The sequence below is a fragment of the Excalfactoria chinensis genome, chromosome 2 (assembly GCF_039878825.1).
Source record: "Excalfactoria chinensis isolate bCotChi1 chromosome 2, bCotChi1.hap2, whole genome shotgun sequence".
Classification (NCBI taxonomy): Eukaryota; Metazoa; Chordata; class Aves; order Galliformes; family Phasianidae; genus Excalfactoria; species Excalfactoria chinensis.
Genome location: NC_092826.1, coordinates 126300795 through 126322819, shown reverse-complemented (window position 1 = coordinate 126322819; position 22025 = coordinate 126300795). Strand labels below are relative to the sequence as shown.

At 37.1% G+C, this 22025-nt stretch overlaps 1 protein-coding gene across 1 annotated transcript in view; it reads right to left on the bottom strand.

The window, feature by feature from the left end:
- Window positions 1–22025, bottom strand: part of MYO3A (myosin IIIA) — a 97874-nt gene that overhangs the window by 57559 nt on the left and 18290 nt on the right. Inside the window, exons 4-7 of the mRNA XM_072330322.1 lie at window positions 14994–15098; window positions 14145–14244; window positions 1627–1703; window positions 184–329 (exon numbers count right to left, since the gene is read on the bottom strand). Coding sequence (XP_072186423.1) covers window positions 184–329; window positions 1627–1703; window positions 14145–14244; window positions 14994–15098 — 428 coding nt within the window. The remainder of the gene's footprint in view (window positions 1–183; window positions 330–1626; window positions 1704–14144; window positions 14245–14993; window positions 15099–22025) is intronic.

The window sequence follows — 22025 nt, the reverse complement described above, 5'->3', positions numbered from 1 at the left end:
GGGTTTGCATGTTTGAAGCAGAGTCTCAGAAGATGCATCTGGACAGAGTACTTCTAACCTCCTCTTAGTATAAATAGTATGAAGGAACTGTATGTACTTGCACAGTCTAAGTCTGAAGAAATGTTAATGGAAATTAATGGAATAAGTTCAGCCCGGAAAGAATTAAAAGCATTAAGATACTACCTCGGTATTTTGAAGAGTGCCCTCATAGGGTGCAAATCAGCAAGGGGTGGATCTCCATCTCCCAGTTCTATTGCAGTAATACCCAGTGACCATGCATCACATCTGGCATCATAGGAACTATCCAGCTGTTGCTCACAGGCAATCACCTATTAAAGGAAAAGACCTGGTCAGTAACAGGACAGTCAAATATACAAATTTAAGAGAATACCCATAGATGGGGAAATCTTTTACTGGATAGAGATTTTGGATTAAATAAACAGAACTGCTTGTATTTTGCAAGTTAAAACTTACTGCTGCTGAAAAAGCAAAGCGTGACCTAGAGAAAGCAAGTCTTTAGTGAACACAGCCTGTTATCTGATCAGATGTCCCCTGATCTGAGTGAAGGTGGCAAATCTTCGGCTTATTCACTTGAAAGAGGAAAACTGAATCCCACTGCTGAGGGAAGAATCAAGGCACTCAGCAACCCTAAACTATTGTAGATTTATTCCCTAAAAAGAACTAATGGAGTTACTCTGCTCTCTCCATGAAGAATACAAGCAAGAAGGCAGGAGCTAAATTCACTGTCTTCCGCTGGGTCCTTATTCAGCCAATTTAAGGATGAAGCTAAGTTATCAAGAATGTGGTTGCCAATGGATTGCAGGAAATGTATTCAGTTTTATATGCATTTCAGCTCATTCACAAATGAATGAACTAAGCTGAAATAAGGATTTTTCATCCCTTTATCTAGATCTCAGGTCTAGACCAATGAGGATTAACAGTGTATATTTATAAACATATATGCCCAGAAGTTCTGTGCTACAAACAGAGGTACGTGTATATATGTGCACATGTTTGTGAGCACACAAATAGTAAAATTACTAAATATAACACTAAATGGTGTAACTAATTTTTTGTTTCCTGCTTCATGTTAAAACATTTATTTATATTCTTCAGTTGGAAAAATCCCCAAATGCACATAATACATCTTATTTATTCATAATAAACTGTTTCATTTCCTGCTGTTGCTTATAACAGATGCAGAAATTCAAAAGTAAAAGCCCCAATATATCACAGTACCACCCTTCATACTACAGTACCGTCCCTCCACAGGGAGATGAGATACTTGGCATAGTTTGAGAATTTGGGAGACTGGAAAGGATCGATGGTAGTACTCATTCATCCTGAATGAAAATATTAATCTAAGCAACTCAGCTTCTTGCTCCCTCACCCTAACCTTGTAATTTCAAAGATAAAAACCATTTTAAATCAATCCTTTCAACCATTTAAGTAAATAGGTTTAAAATGCTTTTTCACCAATCAAAATAGAAATGCCTTTTAGAAGTTCCAGAGGTCAGGATGAAGAAAGACAGAAAGAAGAAGGAAGAAGAACAGAGAAAGAGCAGAAACACAGAATGTGGCAGCTTTCATACCACTGATGAAATATGTTGAAAACATGCATCTTACCTCTGGAGCCATCCAGAACGGGGTGCCCACGGAGGTGTTCCGGCGGAGCCGAGTGCTGGTCAGCTGAGCAGACACACCTGGAAGAACCAAGGGAAGCTATGATCACAGCAACTGCTATTTCCATCTGAGACAGTTCCTCTGAATGGCACCATCCTTGTTGTGTCTTGTCATGCCATGACCTCCTCTGCAGGTGTCTTTATTATTTTCTTCCAGTTCTCTCCTATAGGCCCAATCCTCAAAGTAATTGAGCACTTCAGCTCAGAGTTTGTGCATTTGTTTCCAGAAACTTCAGTAGGACTGAGATTTAGTCCCCAGTGAGTATTTCATTAGTAATCTGACTCCATATATTTTGACTGGCTAATTACAGTTTTTCTATATCCTGTTTTAAAAGAGCGGTAAAGCATTTCAGGAGGTTAAAAAAAAAAGTACCTTTCCTTTTTTCTTTTTTTCCTTCTGATGCTCAGTACTGACACTCAACCTCTGTTTCCTAATTTATGTATTTCAGGTTAAGAGCTATAACAGATACTTATCCCCATCTCTTAGCTGTTCTGCCATAAAGATGAATCAATAAAATGGTGAAACATCAAAAATGCTTACAAAAACAGAAGTGTCCCCATTCTTGAAGCAGCACCAAATGCCTGCAAATCAGCTTTGCAACATGAGCTGTAGTTTAAGGAATTAACTATTGCTGGCCAATACTTGGAAACTGGATTCTGAAATCTGAAAATTGCTTATGGTTTTAGATTAAAACTCACACTGAAACATCAGGAATTCTAGTGAGCTACTGGTGAACTTCTAGTGAACTTCTGATCTGCCTGCTAACAATTTCCTGCCTTTAAAAATAAAGGTGGTATTGTTTGGAAATACGTCTAGTGTGTGCAAAGAGGAGGGCACAACATGTGGAGAAAGCAAACCCTGTTCGCCCAGTAGGTCCTGAACTATTGTGGGTTTATGAATCACAGGTCCACAGACATAATCTGAAGTTCTGATACCAAAGATGGTATGAAAGATGCTGTTTTATGCTCATGTCAACTTTATTCTGATTGACACTGAAGCTCATTTATTTGGCCTTCACACATAAACCTACTTTCTTTTTGAGAAAATAAGAGGCTTCAGTTTCATTCTGTGAGTGCCATTTTATTATCTGAAATGTGAAGCTTCAGTGAGCACCACTGGCTAGTTTAAACTCTTTGTATTTGCTGGTTTGAATATGCTTGACCTCACCTTCCTGAAAGCTCTGCAGATAGATCATAATAGGAGCAATCTGTGTCAACTTCCCAGCAGAAATATGCTCACTAATATTTTTCTGGATAGAATAGGATTGCTTAAGGTTTTGGTGTTTTGGGTTTTTTTTTTTTTTTGTTTGTTTGTTTGTTTAACTTGATTATTATTATTATTATTTTCCAGTGGAGGTCAAGAATCCATTGCAGGCTTGATCTGCTTTTTACTCTCAAGCTAAGTGTTCAGCTTAGCTCCAGAAATTATCTGTGTTTGTCCATCACAGAAATGTACATAACTGCTGAAAATAAGGATGCAAGATCCTAACTCCTAAATCAGCCTGTTCCTTTGAGACAAATTCAACCACTGCCTTTGAGGCTGCTCCCACTACTTTACTCAGGGCTTGAAAAAGCTGAAGCTATTCCTCCCTCAGTGACTATAGAAAGTCCAGCACAGTGTTTGCATCATAGAAAGCAGGAAAATATGAGGTTATGCACAAAGTCCATCAACCCTGTTCCAAGCTCAGACAAACAGGGGCTTTGTCTTTGTTTCATCAAGGAGTTGTCCACATTCAGCTTCATGTTCGTAGCATCTGGCTACTCCTGGTCCTCAGCAAAACACAACATTCAGAAAGCAAAGACAAAGCACACATTATCATGGAGTGGTACAAAAGGATAGAAGTACGTATTCCTTGCTTTTGAAGGGAGGTTACCCTCCCCTGCTACATGCTACTTTATTTAGGCTTTTTGTTTGTTTTTGTATCCTTTTGCTTTTAGCAGTAAAGTGGCATTTCAGATTATGGAGCGCAGGTCTTATGACAAATGATATTTCCTTGGGCATTTTCTGTGCATAGGGGAAAGATGATGTAATTCCACACTTAGTAACATTTCTTCCAGCATTTCAGTAACCAGTCAGGCATATAGCTAGTCAGCTTTTTAAAACTTGTACATTTTCTAACAATAACATCTTGCTCTTCCCCCATCTGCTTTACTACTGCTTTGCTGCAAAGGGAATCAAATATTCTCCCAAGGAAATGTAAAAATACCAGAAAAAGAAGTGTTTCAGTACACAGAAATCATAAATCTCATAAAAATCAACAGTTTAATAAACAAGCGCATTAATAATATCAGTGCACACCAGATAATCTTTCTTAATGTGCAAAAGAACTGTGCATATAGTTGGAAAGTATATACTTTTTTTATTTATGTATGCCTTTCAATGCAAAATCTGGCATATTAGAGTAATGCTGAAAGTAAAGCCACCTACTTATGTCCTTATTATTCAATAAAGGAAAAATAGGGCAGAAATGAGCTTTCTATTATGATAGGAAAGATTTGTCTCAAAGTTACAGCCCATCTGAGCAGACACTGTTCTGATCTAAATTGAGAGGCTGTACAATACTGTTTTATGATTATGTTCTGTGACAGAAGTATACGCGTTGTACTGGCTGATGTTAACAAGGAAATTGTGAGCCCTAGCAAATTCTACTAAATTGACATTTTGTGCACAGCAGAGAGGCTGCAATGTTCTGTATACACGTATCTGTATATAAAAACACATATGTCACTCTAAAGGGCTTAGATAATGTGTATCATCGTTTGGTTACTGCTTCCATAACCACTTGTCATTTGTGACTTTAAGTGTCCTTCCTCCTAGCAAAGCATTCCCTTTGCAACCATTTCCCCCTGAAAAGAATTGTGAACCAAACCCTCTTTCTTACCTTTCTTGAAGACAGGAGTGACAATAGCTTTCTACTGGTCCTTGCGAACCTCCCCTGATCTCTAAGACCCTACAGAGATTTTCAAGAGTGGTCTTGCAATAACACCAGCCAGTTTCCTCAGCAATCATGGGTGCAGTCCTATAGTCTTCTCTAAATCTAATTTGTTTAAATGCTTGCTAACCTCATCCTCCCACACCAAGGGTAAATTTTCCTTGTTCCAGATTTCCCACCTGGTCTCAAGGACCTGGAATTTCCAAAGACTGGTCTCATAAGTAAAGACCATGAATTCTTCAACTTCTTTCATGCCAGTCATCATCTTATCCATTGTCTTTATGGATTGCCTTGAGGCACATAGTGTTTTAATGATGAAACAGATTAATGTTATCAAGAAAAGAGCAATTGGAAAACTAGACTTTCCCAAACACTTGGGAAAACAAACATTCAAGATGAGAGTCTTCAACTGAAATAAGGCATATCCAAAAGCTAACCAAACAGCCCTTTGCAACTCCAAAATGATCAAAAGCTTAATAACTAAAAAGATCACATACATGAGCAGCCTTGGAGATGGAAAAAAACAGTGTCTAATGCAAAACTAACATGCACTAAGTAAATGAGGGATGAAAAAGATGAGCTTATATTATAAAACGAAAATATAGGTAGAGACTCAGGGATTTGTGCGCTACACATCTGATGCAGTATGCCGGTGAAGAAAGGCCTCCTTCTTAGGTGGTACCTTCCTTAAATGTTTTGATTCAGCCTGACTGCCACTTTTGAGACACAGAAAGGATTTTCCTCTGTATGACAAGAAAAACCCAGGAGATACTCTTCTTGTTATGTGATATGGTTTACCTGTTAAGATTATCTGGGTTACTAGCAACACCTATGCTGATAGGACAGGATACCTGAAACACATAAGGACAAAAATACTTCAGTGCAAACTAAGTAATTAGATACAACTTTCGGGTAAAAATGAATTTAGTAAACAGCAGGTGAGACAAGAACCTGCTCTTAGAATCAAAGAATCACAGAATGGCTTAGGTCAGAAGATACCTTAATGCCCACCCAATTCCAGCCCCAGGTCAGGGCTGCTCCCAACAGATCATGGTGCCCAGGGCCCCAACCGGTCTTGCCTTGACATGTCCAGGTATGGGACATCCACAGTTTCTCTGAGAAACCTCTTATCCTAATACTCTATGAAACGGGGCATGGACAAAGAGAGGTTCCTGAAAAAGCCACAGAACTATCAGAAGAAGAAGGTGTTGAATGAATATTATGTAAAAGGTATAAACCATGATGAAGAGGTGAGTAAATGTAATGACTGCTCAGAGTCCTGAGTAGGAATTATGGAGCAAAAATAAAATGACATAGAAAAGACAAGAATTTAGTAGTACTTATAAAGAAAGGTTCGACATAACTTCTACAACCAGCTCTTGAACTACACCAAGGACTGCAGGTTTCAGGGCTACCACAGACAATTCATTCCTATTCATTTTTAATCACTGCATTTACTTTTGTATTTAAGAACTGAATAACAAAGCATACAAAGCTCAGAGCAAATATCCTTTAGGCCAAAACTCAGAGAGAGGTTCCATGAATTCTAGAGTCTTACCTAAAGCAAAGGAGCACTGCAGCATGCTTCTTAGCCAACCCCTCTCACCCTTCTCCCATGCAAAATAATCTCGACTGACTGGGTAAAGGAATCAAGAGGTGAATTTTGTGACCCTTGAGAAAATTAAGAAGATGTCTTTACTGGCCAGGAAGTGCTATTTTCTTGCTTCTTGTGTCTCTGGCATTTGACAATAGCTTTCTGTGTCAAACTTCTCTAATGTTTAAGCCATCGGTGACATCTTTATGTGAATTAGGAGAAGAAAAAATATTATCCATATAAAAGACCAAGTGAAGAGCTTATCCTGGATACAGAAGTTGGCCACATGATTTCTTTTTGTTTTTACTGGACAGCAACAAAGGTTTTCATTCACATGTGGCTCACAAAAAAAGTTTTTAAGGACTAAGCCTTCAACAAAGAATTAAACATTTAACAAAGAAAATGTTCCACAGCTCAAGTCAATGCAATCCATCTTATCCCTGCTAACCCTGGTTTGAAAAATTTGGAATTACTACTTTGATTGGGTTCAAAGCAGTTTGACAAGCTGCTCATGAAGAAAGCTTTCTTCAAAGTTTTGTTTTGTTTCGTTTTTGTTGTTGTTGTTTACTTTTATTGGTTTCTGTCATATTCCCTAGTAAATGCTTTTTAGAAGTAACATGTGAATGCCCTGTTGTATGGTATGCAGAAATGACAATGCGATAATAGCCTATTTTTGATCTGAATCAGTGAAGCAGGCAGCTCTATTATGGATGCATGCTAGAATGACTAAGGCAAATACAAGTCTTGCTATGACTCATTGCTTCAAGTAAACAAAGGGCAGAAACAAGTATTTTTGAATAGTTTCAAATAAAATTGTTTTAATTAATTGTTTCATTTTTACAGAATGATTCATACAGCATTTATAGCTCTGGCAGTGCAAGAAGAAGGGGATGCAATAAGGTATTCTTACCACTTCAGAATAAGCAATCTACAGAAGTTTGGAAAGCTACTCAAGGTCATGTTGAGCTTCAACACTAGCAGGACATGAAAAGTTGGAAATTATGATAATATATTAACAAGGACAGGGATTAAAGTGTCCCTCCCCCAAATGACCCAGTACTCTACCTTGGATTACTCATATCTGACTTTTCAACCTATTCACTGAGCACAAAGTGGCTCTTGACTTGTAGCCTGCCCTGCACAGCACGCATTTGTAGCAGAGTGCTGTTAGCCTTCTCTTCCTCTGTAATGCCATTTAGCTCACAAGGCTTGTTACACTGATCTGTGATCAGTCAACATACTACGTACGCTGTGGTTCCCTCCCCAACCTCTGATGCAGGACTTCTGAAGCTTCCCCCATAGGACTAGCAGAAAGCTCCCTTGTGCATCAGGAAATCAATAGTTAAAACAGATGAAACTCTGAAGATGGAGTCTTAGGGCTCATTAATAACTTTGAGATTAGCTGGCTATTTTGGACATACTTTACAGTGCAACTGATTTTATTGTTCTTGCTTTGTCATTATAGCAGCTGCTGGCTCATGTACACTTCAAAAACAGCCTGTTTAATATAGTTACTGAATTTTAAAGATATTATCTGTATTTCTGTATCAGAATAGGCACGAAAACCATACAACAAAGTAACACCTATAAAACACCTATGCATTCTAAATCACATTGATCAATTGCTGCTGAACACTAGAAGTACTAAAGCATTACCAATATTCCATGACCCACAAGGAGGAAGCAGCACACTATTACTGAGTCACAACAGAGAATGTTGGCAGAATTAGTACATGCTTCTCCTAGTGGGAAAAAAAATAACCAAGGCATTTATTTCATGAACTAAACTGAATTACAAAACAAACTTAATACCTCCATTTTTCCTCACTTAGATGAAACTATGTATGTATATCAAAGTAGTTAATAAAAAATACACTACAAAAAAGGCAGTGCACCAGATTTGGCTTGTTTCACAGAATTGAAATTTTGAATAATAAGGTGTTTGTCCAGGAATATCAGCTTCAGATTTTATTGACCTTTAACTTCAAATGACTTCAAATGGCTTTAAAAGAAGAACAATCACTCTCTCCATTGCAAAATAATAACCCTACTACACTCCAAACACAAAAACTAACCTTTGTCTATCTGGAGTTTCCAAACTACACAAAGAAAATAGTTCAAGTATTAATCAAGGTAAAGTCAGTTCTTGATAAGTCTAAACAAATAATAGCATTCTTTTCCCCATTCCACTTTTTCCCCAGTGAGTCATACTCAAGTTAAATCCACTGTTAGGCTAATCTGTCAGGCTACTGTATAGAATGATAAAACTGTGTCAGCTACATGCACAGTATGATATCTGAAACCACATTTGGAATGCCAAGACAATATTCACACACAGTTTTAAATGCAAAACTTCTAATATTTGAAATAGTTTTTAGAAAAAGCAGAAAAATGCAAATGAAACATGTCTGAAATATAAAAATAATCTTCACTATATATACACTCCATTTATATTACAATAGATGTTTTAATCATAGAAATTGCAATCTCTTTATCCATAGTACTAAAGGAGCCCCTGAAGTCATTATTCTATTAGCTACGTGCAAAAGAGTTTGTAATTTTCCACCATCTGCCAGCAGCAGTGAGATTCCATTACCTTCTTTCCATGTCTTCTACTGCAACCCGCTTTACCTGTAGCAAACATTGGAACTTTCCTATGTATTGCTTATCCAGAGACTTCAGTGAGGGAGATTTTTAGATACCACTAATGAAATGCCTAAAAAAGTTAAAATGGAAAGTGCCAAATTGCTTGATATCCCCTTTCCCACAATGTCAGTACTAGGTGAGCTGAGGGAGTCACTAAATCTCTTGTAGTCAGAAATAAGCATAAAATCCAAAGCAAGAGATTTAAGGACCTGCCAACATTTGATTTTCATTATGGGAACATAGATATCTCTAATATCAATCTAAATATCCGACTTTTTTCTCCGTTTTCTCTGACTCCTTTTCATTGACTAATTATGTTATATAAAAGTGTATTTTCATCAGATGCATGCATGGAAGCACATGTTCTTCAGAAAGGAGCAGCAGTGTTGAAAAACTAAATTGTAGAGCACAATTCACATGCTATTTTCTAACCATTTCCAAGGAGACAGCAGCTCATCCCAAGATACTTCTAGTCTGTGATAGCAGGCTTCAGCAGCCCCAGAGAAATGCAAGCTACTTGCGCTCTTGTTCAAGACTATCAGCCTGCAAGGTCAAATCTCAAAAATGGGACTGATGAGGAATTTTCCATCAGCACTGTACTCTCCTCTTTTGAGCTAAAAGAATCACTTCCGCTTGGCTTTGGTGTTTCAAAGCTTTTGGGGGAAGAATGGTTCTTTCCCACACGCAATTCACCTCTGCCTACCTTGATGACAAAAAGCTGTGACATCAGCGATGTCCCTCTTTCAAAACCATTTAAGCATTAAAAGCTTGGACTCAAAAAATCCCAGGCTCACTAAGAAGACTTCAGAATCATATTAAATTGTTCAAAGTGAAATTTTACCTGGGCTTCGTCAGAGCAAAATTTAAATAACAATGATAATAATAATACAGCTAAGTTTTTCTCCCATTTTGGAACAACATATTATTTGACATGTCAGACTTTCCAAAGGAATCTGAATTCTATCTTAGTCTAATGTTATTTCGTAGGCGGAAGGCCTCATTCAGCAACCTGATTTCAAGAAAAGAACCTGAATTAAGAGAGCCTATTCAAATAAGCAACTATTTGTCAGTATGCATAGATACTATACACACAGCTTGCCGTTACATTGATCACACATTATAAGATGAGGTGTGTTATGCATACAAGTGACTTCAGGTCATTTTTCTGACTGGTGAAACAAGGTCAGACACTGAAAGATATTTAGGCAGTACAAGTCACAAGACTTCCAAAGTTATCTAGCATTTAATTCCTTTGGATTTATTTATTAGAACTTTTTGAAAAAATAATTACTAAGTGCTTATCTGCATATGCAGTGGTTAAAATTTATTGAATCCACTGCAAACAACCAGAAAACTGAGATACACATATAAAGGACTTCTAAACTGAGAACAAAAAAATTTCCTGCAAGGAAAAGTAATGAGTAGTTGTAAGTATAATTAAGAATATTTATAAAAAGGGAATTCAATTCACACCTTGCCTGTCTCTGATTCTTTTAATTTAATATATTAAATGGCTTTCATCTTTTAAATTGTTAGAGGACATTTATTTTAATATAAAAAGTATGCTATTCTATCAAGTCCCTATTATATACTTAATACATAGCAGCTACACTTGAAAAAAAAATTGTTACTTATTATTTGCATCCATGCTGCAAAGGCAAACTTGGAGCAGTTGTTGCCATTCTCAGGTGTAACATCTTTCCTCAAATGTTTTCCTCCACAACAGCCAAACAGAACAGCCAAATAGCTAATTCCCACAGATGTTTAGGTGACTAGATTGCCTTCTGTCAACCTTCTTTTCTCACAGAGGAAAATAGAGACTTTATAGCATATCTAGGAGCTAAATGAATTCAGGGACTGAAACCATGACCATGGGATTGGCTTAGTGATGATCCCCTTAGGTACTTCTCGTTATCGGTAGTCAAAAAGAATGATTTTGTTTATCTCTGCTGATCTAAGTTATTGTACTAGATTATTGTGCAGGGAGAGGATGCTTCCCTGGTAACAGTATTTCAAACTTCTGGCTTGAGCAATTTAAACTAAAATGTCTGTTTGATGACTCTTTGACAAGCAATTTTTAACTCCAGAAGCATCAGTATAGAGATACTACCAACTCTTCCTTGATTTGATCATTAATCCCCTAATTGGGTCTGTTTCCAATACATGGGAATATTAACAGAGAGAGTTCTATATAGATTAAATGTTATTGCAGCAGAATTTTGAACAAAAGCAAAAATTACGCTGATAACAATCTGCTTGAGGCAACGTCATGGTATTATTTCACAGTCTTTCTCATCTTATTAACTATCAATACGTTTTCAAAAGGCAGACAGACAGCTATGACTGTTTTAAGTTTGTTGTTATGACTTAAGATTTTGGGAGACTTTCTGCATTCCATCAAGCAACTCAGTTTCTCAGTGTTTTGGATCTCCATTTTGTAGCTAGAATTATAGTAACTTGATTCCTTGTTCAATGTTGTGAGGCCATCCATTACATTTTATGCAGTGTTCAGAAACTATGGTCACAGCACACATAAATTCTTATGACAAAATGGCCAGAAAACAATGTCTACAAATTGTTTTACTTGAAAACTGGTTTACAAAATGAAGCTTCTAGAAAGTCAATACAGGTCAATACTGCTGTGCAAGAAAGGACTCACAGTTGTGACACACACTACGGTACAAAAAAGAAGAAAGAAGTCATTATCAAAGGTGACAATTCACTGAAATCTACCTGTTTTATCACTTGTGACTATTAAAGGCTCTAGAAAGAAAAAGTGACACAATGACACAAATACAGTATGACCATTGAATACACAGGGTTGGACAATATGTCCTTTTTGGTACTGTGTTCCATAAGGCACTTCACAGGTCAGTTTTTCAGATCTAGGTTTTATACATCTGTTTATAAAAAAGCCAGTATAAAAAATATGAGGAGCAGAGAGCAAAGGGTTCTTCAGGATCATCTCATCATCCACCAGCACATAGGAGAACAGCACAGCTAAAACTGTCCTAGGAAAAGCTCATTTCCTCTCTCAATTGTGTTTGCAGGTTGAAGAAGTCCATAACCCACTGCCTCTGCTCCCTGCATAGAAAAGCCATGTACATGCTAGAAAGGGCTGTGTGATTGTGTGGCTGTTTTTTTTTTGTTTGTTTATTGTATGTTTGGCCTCATGTAATAATTGGTTCAACATAAAAGAAAAATTTAGTTTCTTCTGAATATATACTAGCAGAGAAAGAAAGAGATTGTGCCTATGTGACTGTATCATAGTGCAGCCTGCAGATTCACTGGCATATTTAAAAAATAAAAAAGTGGCAAAGAATTTCAGCCCTGATCCAATAAATGTTTGTGTGTAAGAGTCTGTACCTGTGTCAACATGAGAGATTTTATCAAATCACATTCTTGGCTAAAAAGTACTCTTGGAATCTGATTATTGTGGGCTTAAATCCTCTAAGTAGAATACACAAATCTCCCAAATCCCATCTGAATACTTTAGACATCAGCCTGAAGGGTGACTAGTTGGTCTTCCTGGATAATTTTGTGAAGATCGCGTATTTTTATTCCCCCATCTGAAACTACACATTTGTAGCTGCAGATTGGCTTGGGGGGAGGGAGAGGGCAGAAAGAAAGAAAAAAAAAAAAAAAAAAGACTAGATTCCTAATTTAGGGTGCAGTTCCTACATTCCCTTGGAAGGACTACTGGCCTCTGTTGAACCCACATAAGCACGCTTGTACGTCAACTTGTTTTTTTGCACACTTTCTCATCTGTTTTGGCAACACAATTTTTCCCACAAGATTTTAAGATTATTTTTCAATTACAGCCCTAATAGTAGATGGTAGTAACTGGGGAATAAAGAATTAAAGTCCTCACTCCCCCAGCTTGTACATTTTGGCATCTGCATATGTGAATTAATTTTCAGAAGCATTGATCCTCCACAGCTCTAACTGCCTTCATCACCTTAGAAAATAGCATTCATGACACATTAAAAACCTATGGGTAAAAATATTGATTTTCCCTCACGTTAAACTTTCAGACATTCATAAAGTACTAGTAAGTGCATGGCAGATAAAACTGTAGATCTGGAGGCTTTGTAAATGAAAATTTTATCAGAGGAATGAAAAAAAAAAAAAAAGAACATAAACACATAAATTTTCAGAATCAGTAACCCTAATAGTTGTGGGGTTCTGTGTGCCAAGTAGGAAAGTTGTACAAATACAATCTACTGGCAGGAAGACACTACAGTAAAGGAAGTTAAAATCCTATGATTAGTTTAAACAGTTATGTATCAATTGAATAAATCTCATCAACACGATTGGAGAGTAAAGGAAAATGAAGATTTTCCATCTTCCAAATGGAATCATGATATTTACAAATTGGCTGCTGTGCTATCAAGTAGTGACCAATAAATTAAATTTAATTATTAGAAGACAGCATCCTACTGGAAAATAACAGTTCACAATTACAAGCATTGCAAATTTTCATACCCCCCATACATAAAACAACAGTCAATAAGGAAAGTTTAAGGGAAATCGCTGTTGTATGGTTGCATCATTTACCTATTTCACTGCTTCTTACCTTCAGGTAGTAAAACTAGATGACAGGATTCAGCATTCATCACTTAAGATCTAACAGACTTGATCAGAGCCTTTTAAATTGTAAGTCTTAGGTTTAGAGTTGCCAACCAATTATCTGTTACTCTTCACAGAATCTGGAAAGTGGGAATTACCCATACAACATACTTCCATTTGCTGCCTTCAAGAAGTACCCCGTTTCATTTCAAATCAAACTAATGAAGCAAGTCAAACTGAGATGAAACTCTCCTATTCTTCACAATTTCTGCTAAGTTCTAAGCCCTTTTTGGTACAAAAGAAGGCTTTTGACTATCAACTTTTGACTTCATTGAACCAGCACACAGTCTGGAAGATCTAAACACCAACCTTTCTTTGAACCCTATTAACTTGTTTTGCCACTTCACTTACTGTGTCTGCCCCAAAGCATTTGACACTCACACCATGTTAAAACTTCTACTCTTTAGCCATGATATCTAAACAGCATTAGTAAAGTGGATTTAAATCCCAAAGTTGGGAAAAAAAACCACTGAGTCAGCAAATACTTTATTTCTGTCAAGTTAAAAAGTAACTTTCATTATCCAAGTGATTTTAAATGAGATATTTTAAATCGTACTAAGAAGTCAATATATTTCATCTTTTCTGATTTGTTTCCATTACTTTATTTTTCCATTCTTCAGATGCACAGCGTTAGGTGGATATGTAAATAAGGCTACATACCAAAATCCACAAGCTTGACACCTCCTTCAGTGGTCAAAAGGATATTATTTCCCTTAATGTCACGGTGGATAGTTTTATTTTCATGTAAATGCTGAAGTCCCTGGAAGATGAGATGTAAACGTGAATGTTTACTAACAGCTCTGTGCTCTGTATTGCATTTGCAGAAACAGAAAAATCAGACAATAAAGAAAAAACTAAAAAATATATTCTTTTAGTCAGAAACTACAGAGATGCCATTCTTTCTGGGAAGATGCTTTGCACGCTTTGAGGAATTTATACCTTTTAATTGCTTGATCTTTTAATTGCTAGATCAATTGATTCTATTGATCAAATAGAAACTTTAAGATAACAGAAAAAAAAAAAAAGCACTGTAAGTCTATGCTATATATTACACCTTTAGAGTATGAACTAAAACAAAAACTGCTAAAGCATGCCAATAATTTCGCAGTGGAAAGTCAAATTCCAGTTAAAGATAATGAGAAAGGAAGATACTTGATTTTGATTAGCCAATTTGTTTGAGCATTTGACCTCACTAGATCTGATGATCATTTTGCTATAAAAAGGACCAGACATAAGAAGTTAAATAGCATTTTGGGTGTACTTCTGCAATTTCTCAAAATAAAATAAATTTTGATGCAGAACTATATTTACTGAAGAAATAAATCAATATTCAGAAATCAATTTCCATTCTCTTAATAATTAAACAAACAGATGATTTGTTCTCTGAAATACACATTACTTTGACTTCATTCCACGCTGCCATAATATGCTGTTAGGGAAGAAATCATTCATTCAATGAAATAACATTTACTGAATATTGACTGTCCTTTCACTGACAGCTTATCTTACCATCAGAGCTTCGTGTAAGATGTAAGCAATTATAAGTTCATTCATTCTTTCACCTCTCTTCAGAAATCCTTTCACAAGATCAGTCACAGATCCACCATTGCACAGCTGTAAAAGATCATGGGAATATAAAAAGGAATTAAGAAGTGTTGAAGCAGCCACCTGGTTTTAGTTTACAGTAGTTTTTGTATTTGTACCTGAACGAGCTCCTTATTTACAAACCTCAAATTTGTTCATGTCTACTATTTATAGCAACAACAAAATCAGCAACTTGTGTTATTTTTCCCCACTAGTTTCCGCATTTAATTTTTCTTGCCCAAATGCAAGTATGGCAGTCTATTTCTTTGTTTTCCTATATAAATGATTGCCTGTCACTGAAATGGAATTAGCTTATAGAGCAATAAATTTGCTGTGAAAGCATGTTCTGTGGGGCACACTAATTGCTTCTTATATTTATCATGTGGAACTCATCAGTGACATGGATTATTACAGCATCAATTCTCAGGTATGAAAGCTAAATACAATGTGAAATGGACTTCAGCCCTCAAAGGCAGGTGGTACAGACACTCCCCTGATAGAAAAGTCTCCCAGAGCAAAACTTGCCTTTGCCAAGTGGTGTTTAACTTTCACTGTAGAAAAATGTTATATGCAAGGGCTGGGCTTCATAGAATATAATGAAAGCATGATGGAAAGCTCATTTTCTACTGAAACAGGGTAAGCTATGGATGTAAGACTCATAGCCCCTGCAGCATCAACCCTGTCAGCTCCAGATGAAGAGAGCCACAACCTACTGTTGGCAGTCCTTTCTTCTGCCTAAGTCCTGTTAAGATTCCAGACCTAGCTCTCTAAAAAGATCATCAAACACACATTATCAGCTAATATTGCAACATTTCATATGTTCATTTTTATCTTTCAACAGTTTTCGACAGGAACAAGCAATAATGTAAGTTTTCTCAGTCTGCAGCAGTTTAGTACCTGCACAGACGGAATCAGTTCTTAAACCTGTATCTATAAAGATACTTACTCTGCACCCCCCAACCATACTCACTGACTGAAGAACCATTAACCTTCATGTGAGTAGCTACTTCTAATAAAATAATGAAACAAACTCTATGTTTTACACTGCATTATCTGTATTTGCAATGTATTGTCTGGTAGCTTTTATATGAAAATAAACAACTACATAAGACATTTTACCATATTTCTGTATGGCGCAAATCTTGGTGTTCTCTTAATCTCACTACTAACTTTACTGCAACAATACACATGCTTAGAGAAGAGAAAAAATCATATGCTTAAATGATGAGATTAAGTGCTTTGTGGGATCAGGGTCAGATTCCCAAACAGGATCAAATTTGACGTCTTTAGCCATTCTGGTACTTATCACAATCTAGCATGCAAATTTTGCTTCACATGGGTGGGTCTTCAGTTTTTGTTACAGAATTTGCTATCTGAAAGACTTTTTGCTGAAGATAAAGAAAACTAACCCAGGAAAGGCATATATCCTCTCTGAATGTGGGAGAAGGAAAAAACATCTCAGAAATCCCCTTCTTCAATACTTAGGCAGTAAATAATGCTGAATTTAATTGCCTGGGAAAACAGTGTTTATTTTTACTTTCTTAAACATGTTGCCTTAACTAATTTTTCTATCTCTCCTGTAAGCTATGAGATTACTATCCATTTTATTAGATGAAAATGATATAAAATTCCAGGTGAAGTAAGATACTACAACTGTAGTAATTTTGGGCCATATCAAAATTGAACCTGGGTATGTAAAAGCTCACCTAAGAAGGTCTTGAACAGAAAAACAAAAGTCGCCCACATCCCAGTGGGTATCCCATCTGCTGCAATTTGGAGGCAGAGCAGCATTTAGGCAGAGGTCAGCTCAGGATCTCACAGACACAGGTTCTTGTATGTATAGGGCAAATTTGCTTTTACTACCTCTTTCTCAGAAAGCTGTACTTTACTTACATCAGACAATTTGTATTTTTCTGACCACTACATTAGGAAAATGGGGCGGGAACCAAAACCAATAAAAGGCAAACTGAAAAATAGAATGGGAACAGCTAAAAGGAAGAAAAGGGATTACGAAAATACAAGCCACAATTAGAAAAGGAGATTATGGCCGACACTGTATCTGAATGCTTGGAGCTGTGTGGGGTGGGGAAGGGGGGGATGATGACGACACAGATGACACAGGTTGGCATTAACCCTGTTCTACTTTTCTACAGGCCAAACTAATCCAGGTAAAACACTGCCACCAGTCTCATTTCTTGTTTCTACTGCCTATCTCCGCAGGCAAAGGTGCCACATGTCGCTGCAGCCATGCATGAAACTACACATGCATACATACATCTAAATATCTAAAGGTCAAACAGTGATTCTTTTTCCTGACAAGGGCTATCAACTTGCACGTGCTTTCAACACAAGCTTATCACAAACACAGAATAACGTAAGTCCCTCTCAGAATAAGCTAGGTTCCACTCTTCTATTTCAAAGCAGAGGCTACAGAAAAGTACTGCTTAATGCAGTTCTGGACCCTTGAAGATGTTGAACAAGATCTGGACCACGGCATAAAAACTTAAAATTAAAATAATAATAATAATTAAAAAAATATGTTACCTAGATTATTTAATCCTTCAATAAGATTATAGGATAAATATTATTTGTTACTACTGCTGGAAGTTTTCTGGAGTATTACTAAATACTGCAGCTTTAAATTATGAACTATGCAGTTTCTTAGTAGCACTCTGTGCACAGCAAAACCTGTGCAACCTCCTACCAAAGCTGCTGCATTTGAATTTAGCCAACTGCAGTGCTTGTATGACAAGGAATCACAAAGGCAACAGAGATACATTTTTGAAGTGATCTGTCTTCTTTCCTGCAAAGCATCTAGAGGATAGAGGTGTTGGTAGCTATTGTGCAAACACACAGCCAAATAGTTCATGTCACGACTCCACATCATTTGTTAAAATCTCTTCCAAATATGCTGATGAAGGGTGCTATAAGCTTCAACAAGAAATGCACAGAGAACTCAGAAGCCTACCTGAGGTGTGTAACAGGAATGCTTTTAAAGGTACTGATCAAACTGCTACAAGTGTCCTTCAACCTGTCTTGAGACATGGGCTCTCCTGGGAGAAGAGAGTAATAATTCCATTTATCTCTCACATACATTCTCCCCAGAAAGCACAGATATTTACTGTGGTTTGTATCAGTTTTATAAAGCCTACTTTAAGCATCCAGTAATCCCCGGAGGATAACTGGATATGGAAGAAGTGGTGGTGGCATTTGTTAGCTCTCAAATAGTTAAAAATATAATTTGAATTGACTTTCTCAGTTCAGTACTCAGATATCAGAAATATTCTGGTACTTGAAATGCTTGCAAGAAAAAAGTCAAGTGGGTCCTTCAGTTTGATCTGTTTTCAGGAAGTCTCCAAAGGTTACGTTTTCCCAATAAAAGGTAGATAAAAAAACACTTTCATTTTTAATATTTGAATAAAATTAGTTTAAAGAGACAGACTCTTACAAAGTGAGACATGGAAAGGGAAAATATTAGCGATAAAGTGTTTAGAAACATCATCGTGATAAATTCATACATCCTCAATCTGGACATTCAAACATCAGGGAAAAGGACTGAGGAATTCTTGCATATTCAGACCAAAAGGAAGGACCTGAAAGGAGGCTTGATCCATCTGAAAATTCCCTTATGACTTCTACAGGGGTTCTGAAGGGCTCCTCCCTTACAATTTCCTAGCAGTCAAAAGGCAAAGACTCACCCTGGGATGACACATAATCCTCCACCCACCCATCTGACACAACGTTGTGCTGCCGTGATTGAGCTATTAGTATGCAAAACTATCTTCTGCAAGAGATTTATAAAATAGCACAAGTCAGTTGAAATTGCCATCACATCACAGTCATGCAGGTGCTCTTTAGAGATCTTACTCATTCTTCATCTGACCCAGCTGATATATTTCTGTGTTCAGCTCTTCTTGATACTGAAGCCCAGTGAATGATTCAGCAGCAGCATCACGTTCAAGAGAACTATTAGTCGCACTTTTGTTAGGTCTGTTACAGCCTTTAGTCACCCAAGTGCTCCTGATGTATGCATCTGTGCTAAGCTGTCAGGCGACATCTGCTTGCATCCTGCTGTTGTGAAGGCACTTTCATCTTACTTCAGTAACTTGGATTTGAACGACTACTACTACTTCCTTCATCTTCACAGGCTGCGCCGACATCTTGTAACACATCATATATGCACAGCTTAAAGGCACGCACAAATGACAGTTGTGAAAAAATATCATTGTGGGAGGAAGGAGGGGACTCTGAGAAATAATCTAATTCACTGTATTTCCACTGAGTGGGGATCCAGCATATTTGGGTGGTCTTTGACAGATACTTGTTTAACCTACTCCCAAAAATCTCCCAGTGAAGGTAACTCCAGCTTATGTAGCCTGTGTGTCACAAGCCCTATAGTGAGAACATTTTTTCTACTATCCAAGCTCAGTATTCTTTGCTGCCAGCAAAACTGCTTTATTTTTACCCTTCCCTCCAATCTTCACTGAAAATAAAAGATCATTACTTTGTATTTAACAGTATTTCTGACTACTGTCACGACATGCCATTTTTCTCTTTTGTGGGCTGGAAACATTAGCTGCTCTAACCTTTGGAAATAATCTATTTCGTAAACCAGGACTGCCTGCAATTTGCTACTGCTGTTTCCATCTGCCTACTGCATTTATCCTGTGATTCCAGAAAGCTCTTCAATATGTCACACTATATGACACTGTTCTTTGTGCCCTGTAAATCAGCTAGGTGTTCATTTAGTACTTGTAATGTAAACTGTTTCATCACCAAAGACACTGAGTAGAAACAGGCCAACAGCAGATGCCCATTTCATTTGGTTTTGCCAACCCAAATGTGGGTTACTTATTACTGTTCTTTGAGTTCAGTTTTATGAAAATATGGTTATCTGCTTTACTTTTCATGTGAAGTTTCAGTTAATTTCCACATTTTCCTCACAAGGATGTCACATGGAACCACATCAATCCTTACAAAAGACAGTGATATCTACTGCTTTTCCCTTCCAACCCCAGTTATTTTGTTAGAGATTTTATTAATATGAATTGCTGTAGCCAAGTCCAAGTCGGCCATCTTTTTTATGCTACTGGGTTCTGGGTATTTCAACACTGGTTTCTACTGCTCTGTTCTGAAATCATTCTGGGTATCAACATTAAGACAACCGTTCCGTATTTCTCTAGGTTAGTGTTTTCTTCACTTTGTAAACACATTAAATATTTTTCTATCCTATTTCTCTCTCAGCACAGTCTTGTCCTTGCCATGTCACATCAGTCTTTCTAAGCTTACAGTTAAATACTTGTACCTCAGTTGCGAATTTTTGTTTCTCCTTTATGAAAGCTTTCTGAAAGGTTAAAAGAAAGAAATGCTGATGAATTCTTACTGGTCTCCTACAGTGCTTTTATTTTCTGTCCACATCAGCTAATTTGCTATTGTGCATTTAATGATTTCTTTTAGTAACTGCCAACTGTCCTACTTTTCATGCTGTTTTCCTAAGCACAGCTACCTACCAGTTCCCTAAGCCTGGTAAAGCAGTCTTTTCAAAAGCCTGATATCCTTACCCCACTGTTCCATCAACCTTTCTCTCCTCACAAAAGTGCATACAAATACCTTAATTCTTTTTCACTTAAATTTCTTTCCTCAGCTTTTCTAAATAGAACTTTTCTATCAGAGCAGATTCAAGCTGATACAGCTGTTTCCTGTATTCCTTTCTTTGCCTTCTGTCTCCAAGAACTTAATGGACTTCATGTCTCAACACTGACTGTCACAAAGTTTTGACCAGAATTCCCATTCTCTGGCATATCTCTACAAATGTAGCCAAAATGCTGGTTCCACCAGCAGCATGTAAAGGCAATCACACATACTTACTTAACAAGATCCCTTCAGCGGGCCAAGTGGCTTAACATGCCGCTTCTATTTGTAGAGCATATTCTTAACTTCACATCAAATGAAGGAAAGATATGTGCGGTGACCTCTATTGTTTTTCTAATAACATTAGAAGATAACCCATAACCAAAACAAACCATAACAACACTCTAGGCTTTTATGTAATGTTGATTGCTTTCAATTTAGCATGAATGAAATGTATCATGGAAGCAGACTCCTTTCCTGAGTTGTTATTTAGCTTCAGTGATCACAGACCATGTGCTATATGTAATGCTGCTCTTTTACATCATCTAGCACCTTCGGGGCTATTAGTCACTGCCTCATGGGTGTTTGTTGTTTTTGACTTCCTTTACTTTCAGCTTGGCTTTTAGCCTAGAGGAAAAGTTTGCAGATTCCGTCTCATGCAGTGATGGTCTTCACAGTCTTTCCTTTTTCTTAATCAGAGCACAGAAGTATAGAATGGCTTGGGTTGGAAGGGACCTTAAAGATCATGTAGGCAGTGGTCAGTAGGGTGTCTGTGACTTTCTGAACAAACACAAGAAACAGTTTAGCAAGATGGAATATTGAGCTACAAAAACCATAGCATAAATCAACATTTTATTGCTGTTTATTTTACTGCACAAGGAGCAGTGGTAAAAATAATATTTGGGATGCTCAAACACTTGTTTGGGTAGGAAGAAAAAGCAGGTACTAAGTTGGAGATCAGTTACATCAACAGAACTATTTCTACAAACTTAATGAAGGCTCTGGAAAACAAAGTCTAGTAACCTAACAGGATGGGCTGTGTTAACAGTGTGCACCCAACAGTTTCTATTGCCTACTCAGAAGTACATTGCTTTTGTTCAGTTTTTACCCATTAGAGAATGTTTCAAAGCATCTTCTTTTGTAGTTTCATTTCTGTGTGATTCAGGATTTGGACAGTAATTCCAAGTACTATCATGACCACATTACACAATTAATTTCATGACCACGTTTCTAGATGAAGACAATAATTTAGTATAATTCACTGTAATTTAAGTGACTGCAATAGAAATCACCACTATTGAGTTTGAGAACAAGGCTGGGGAAGCA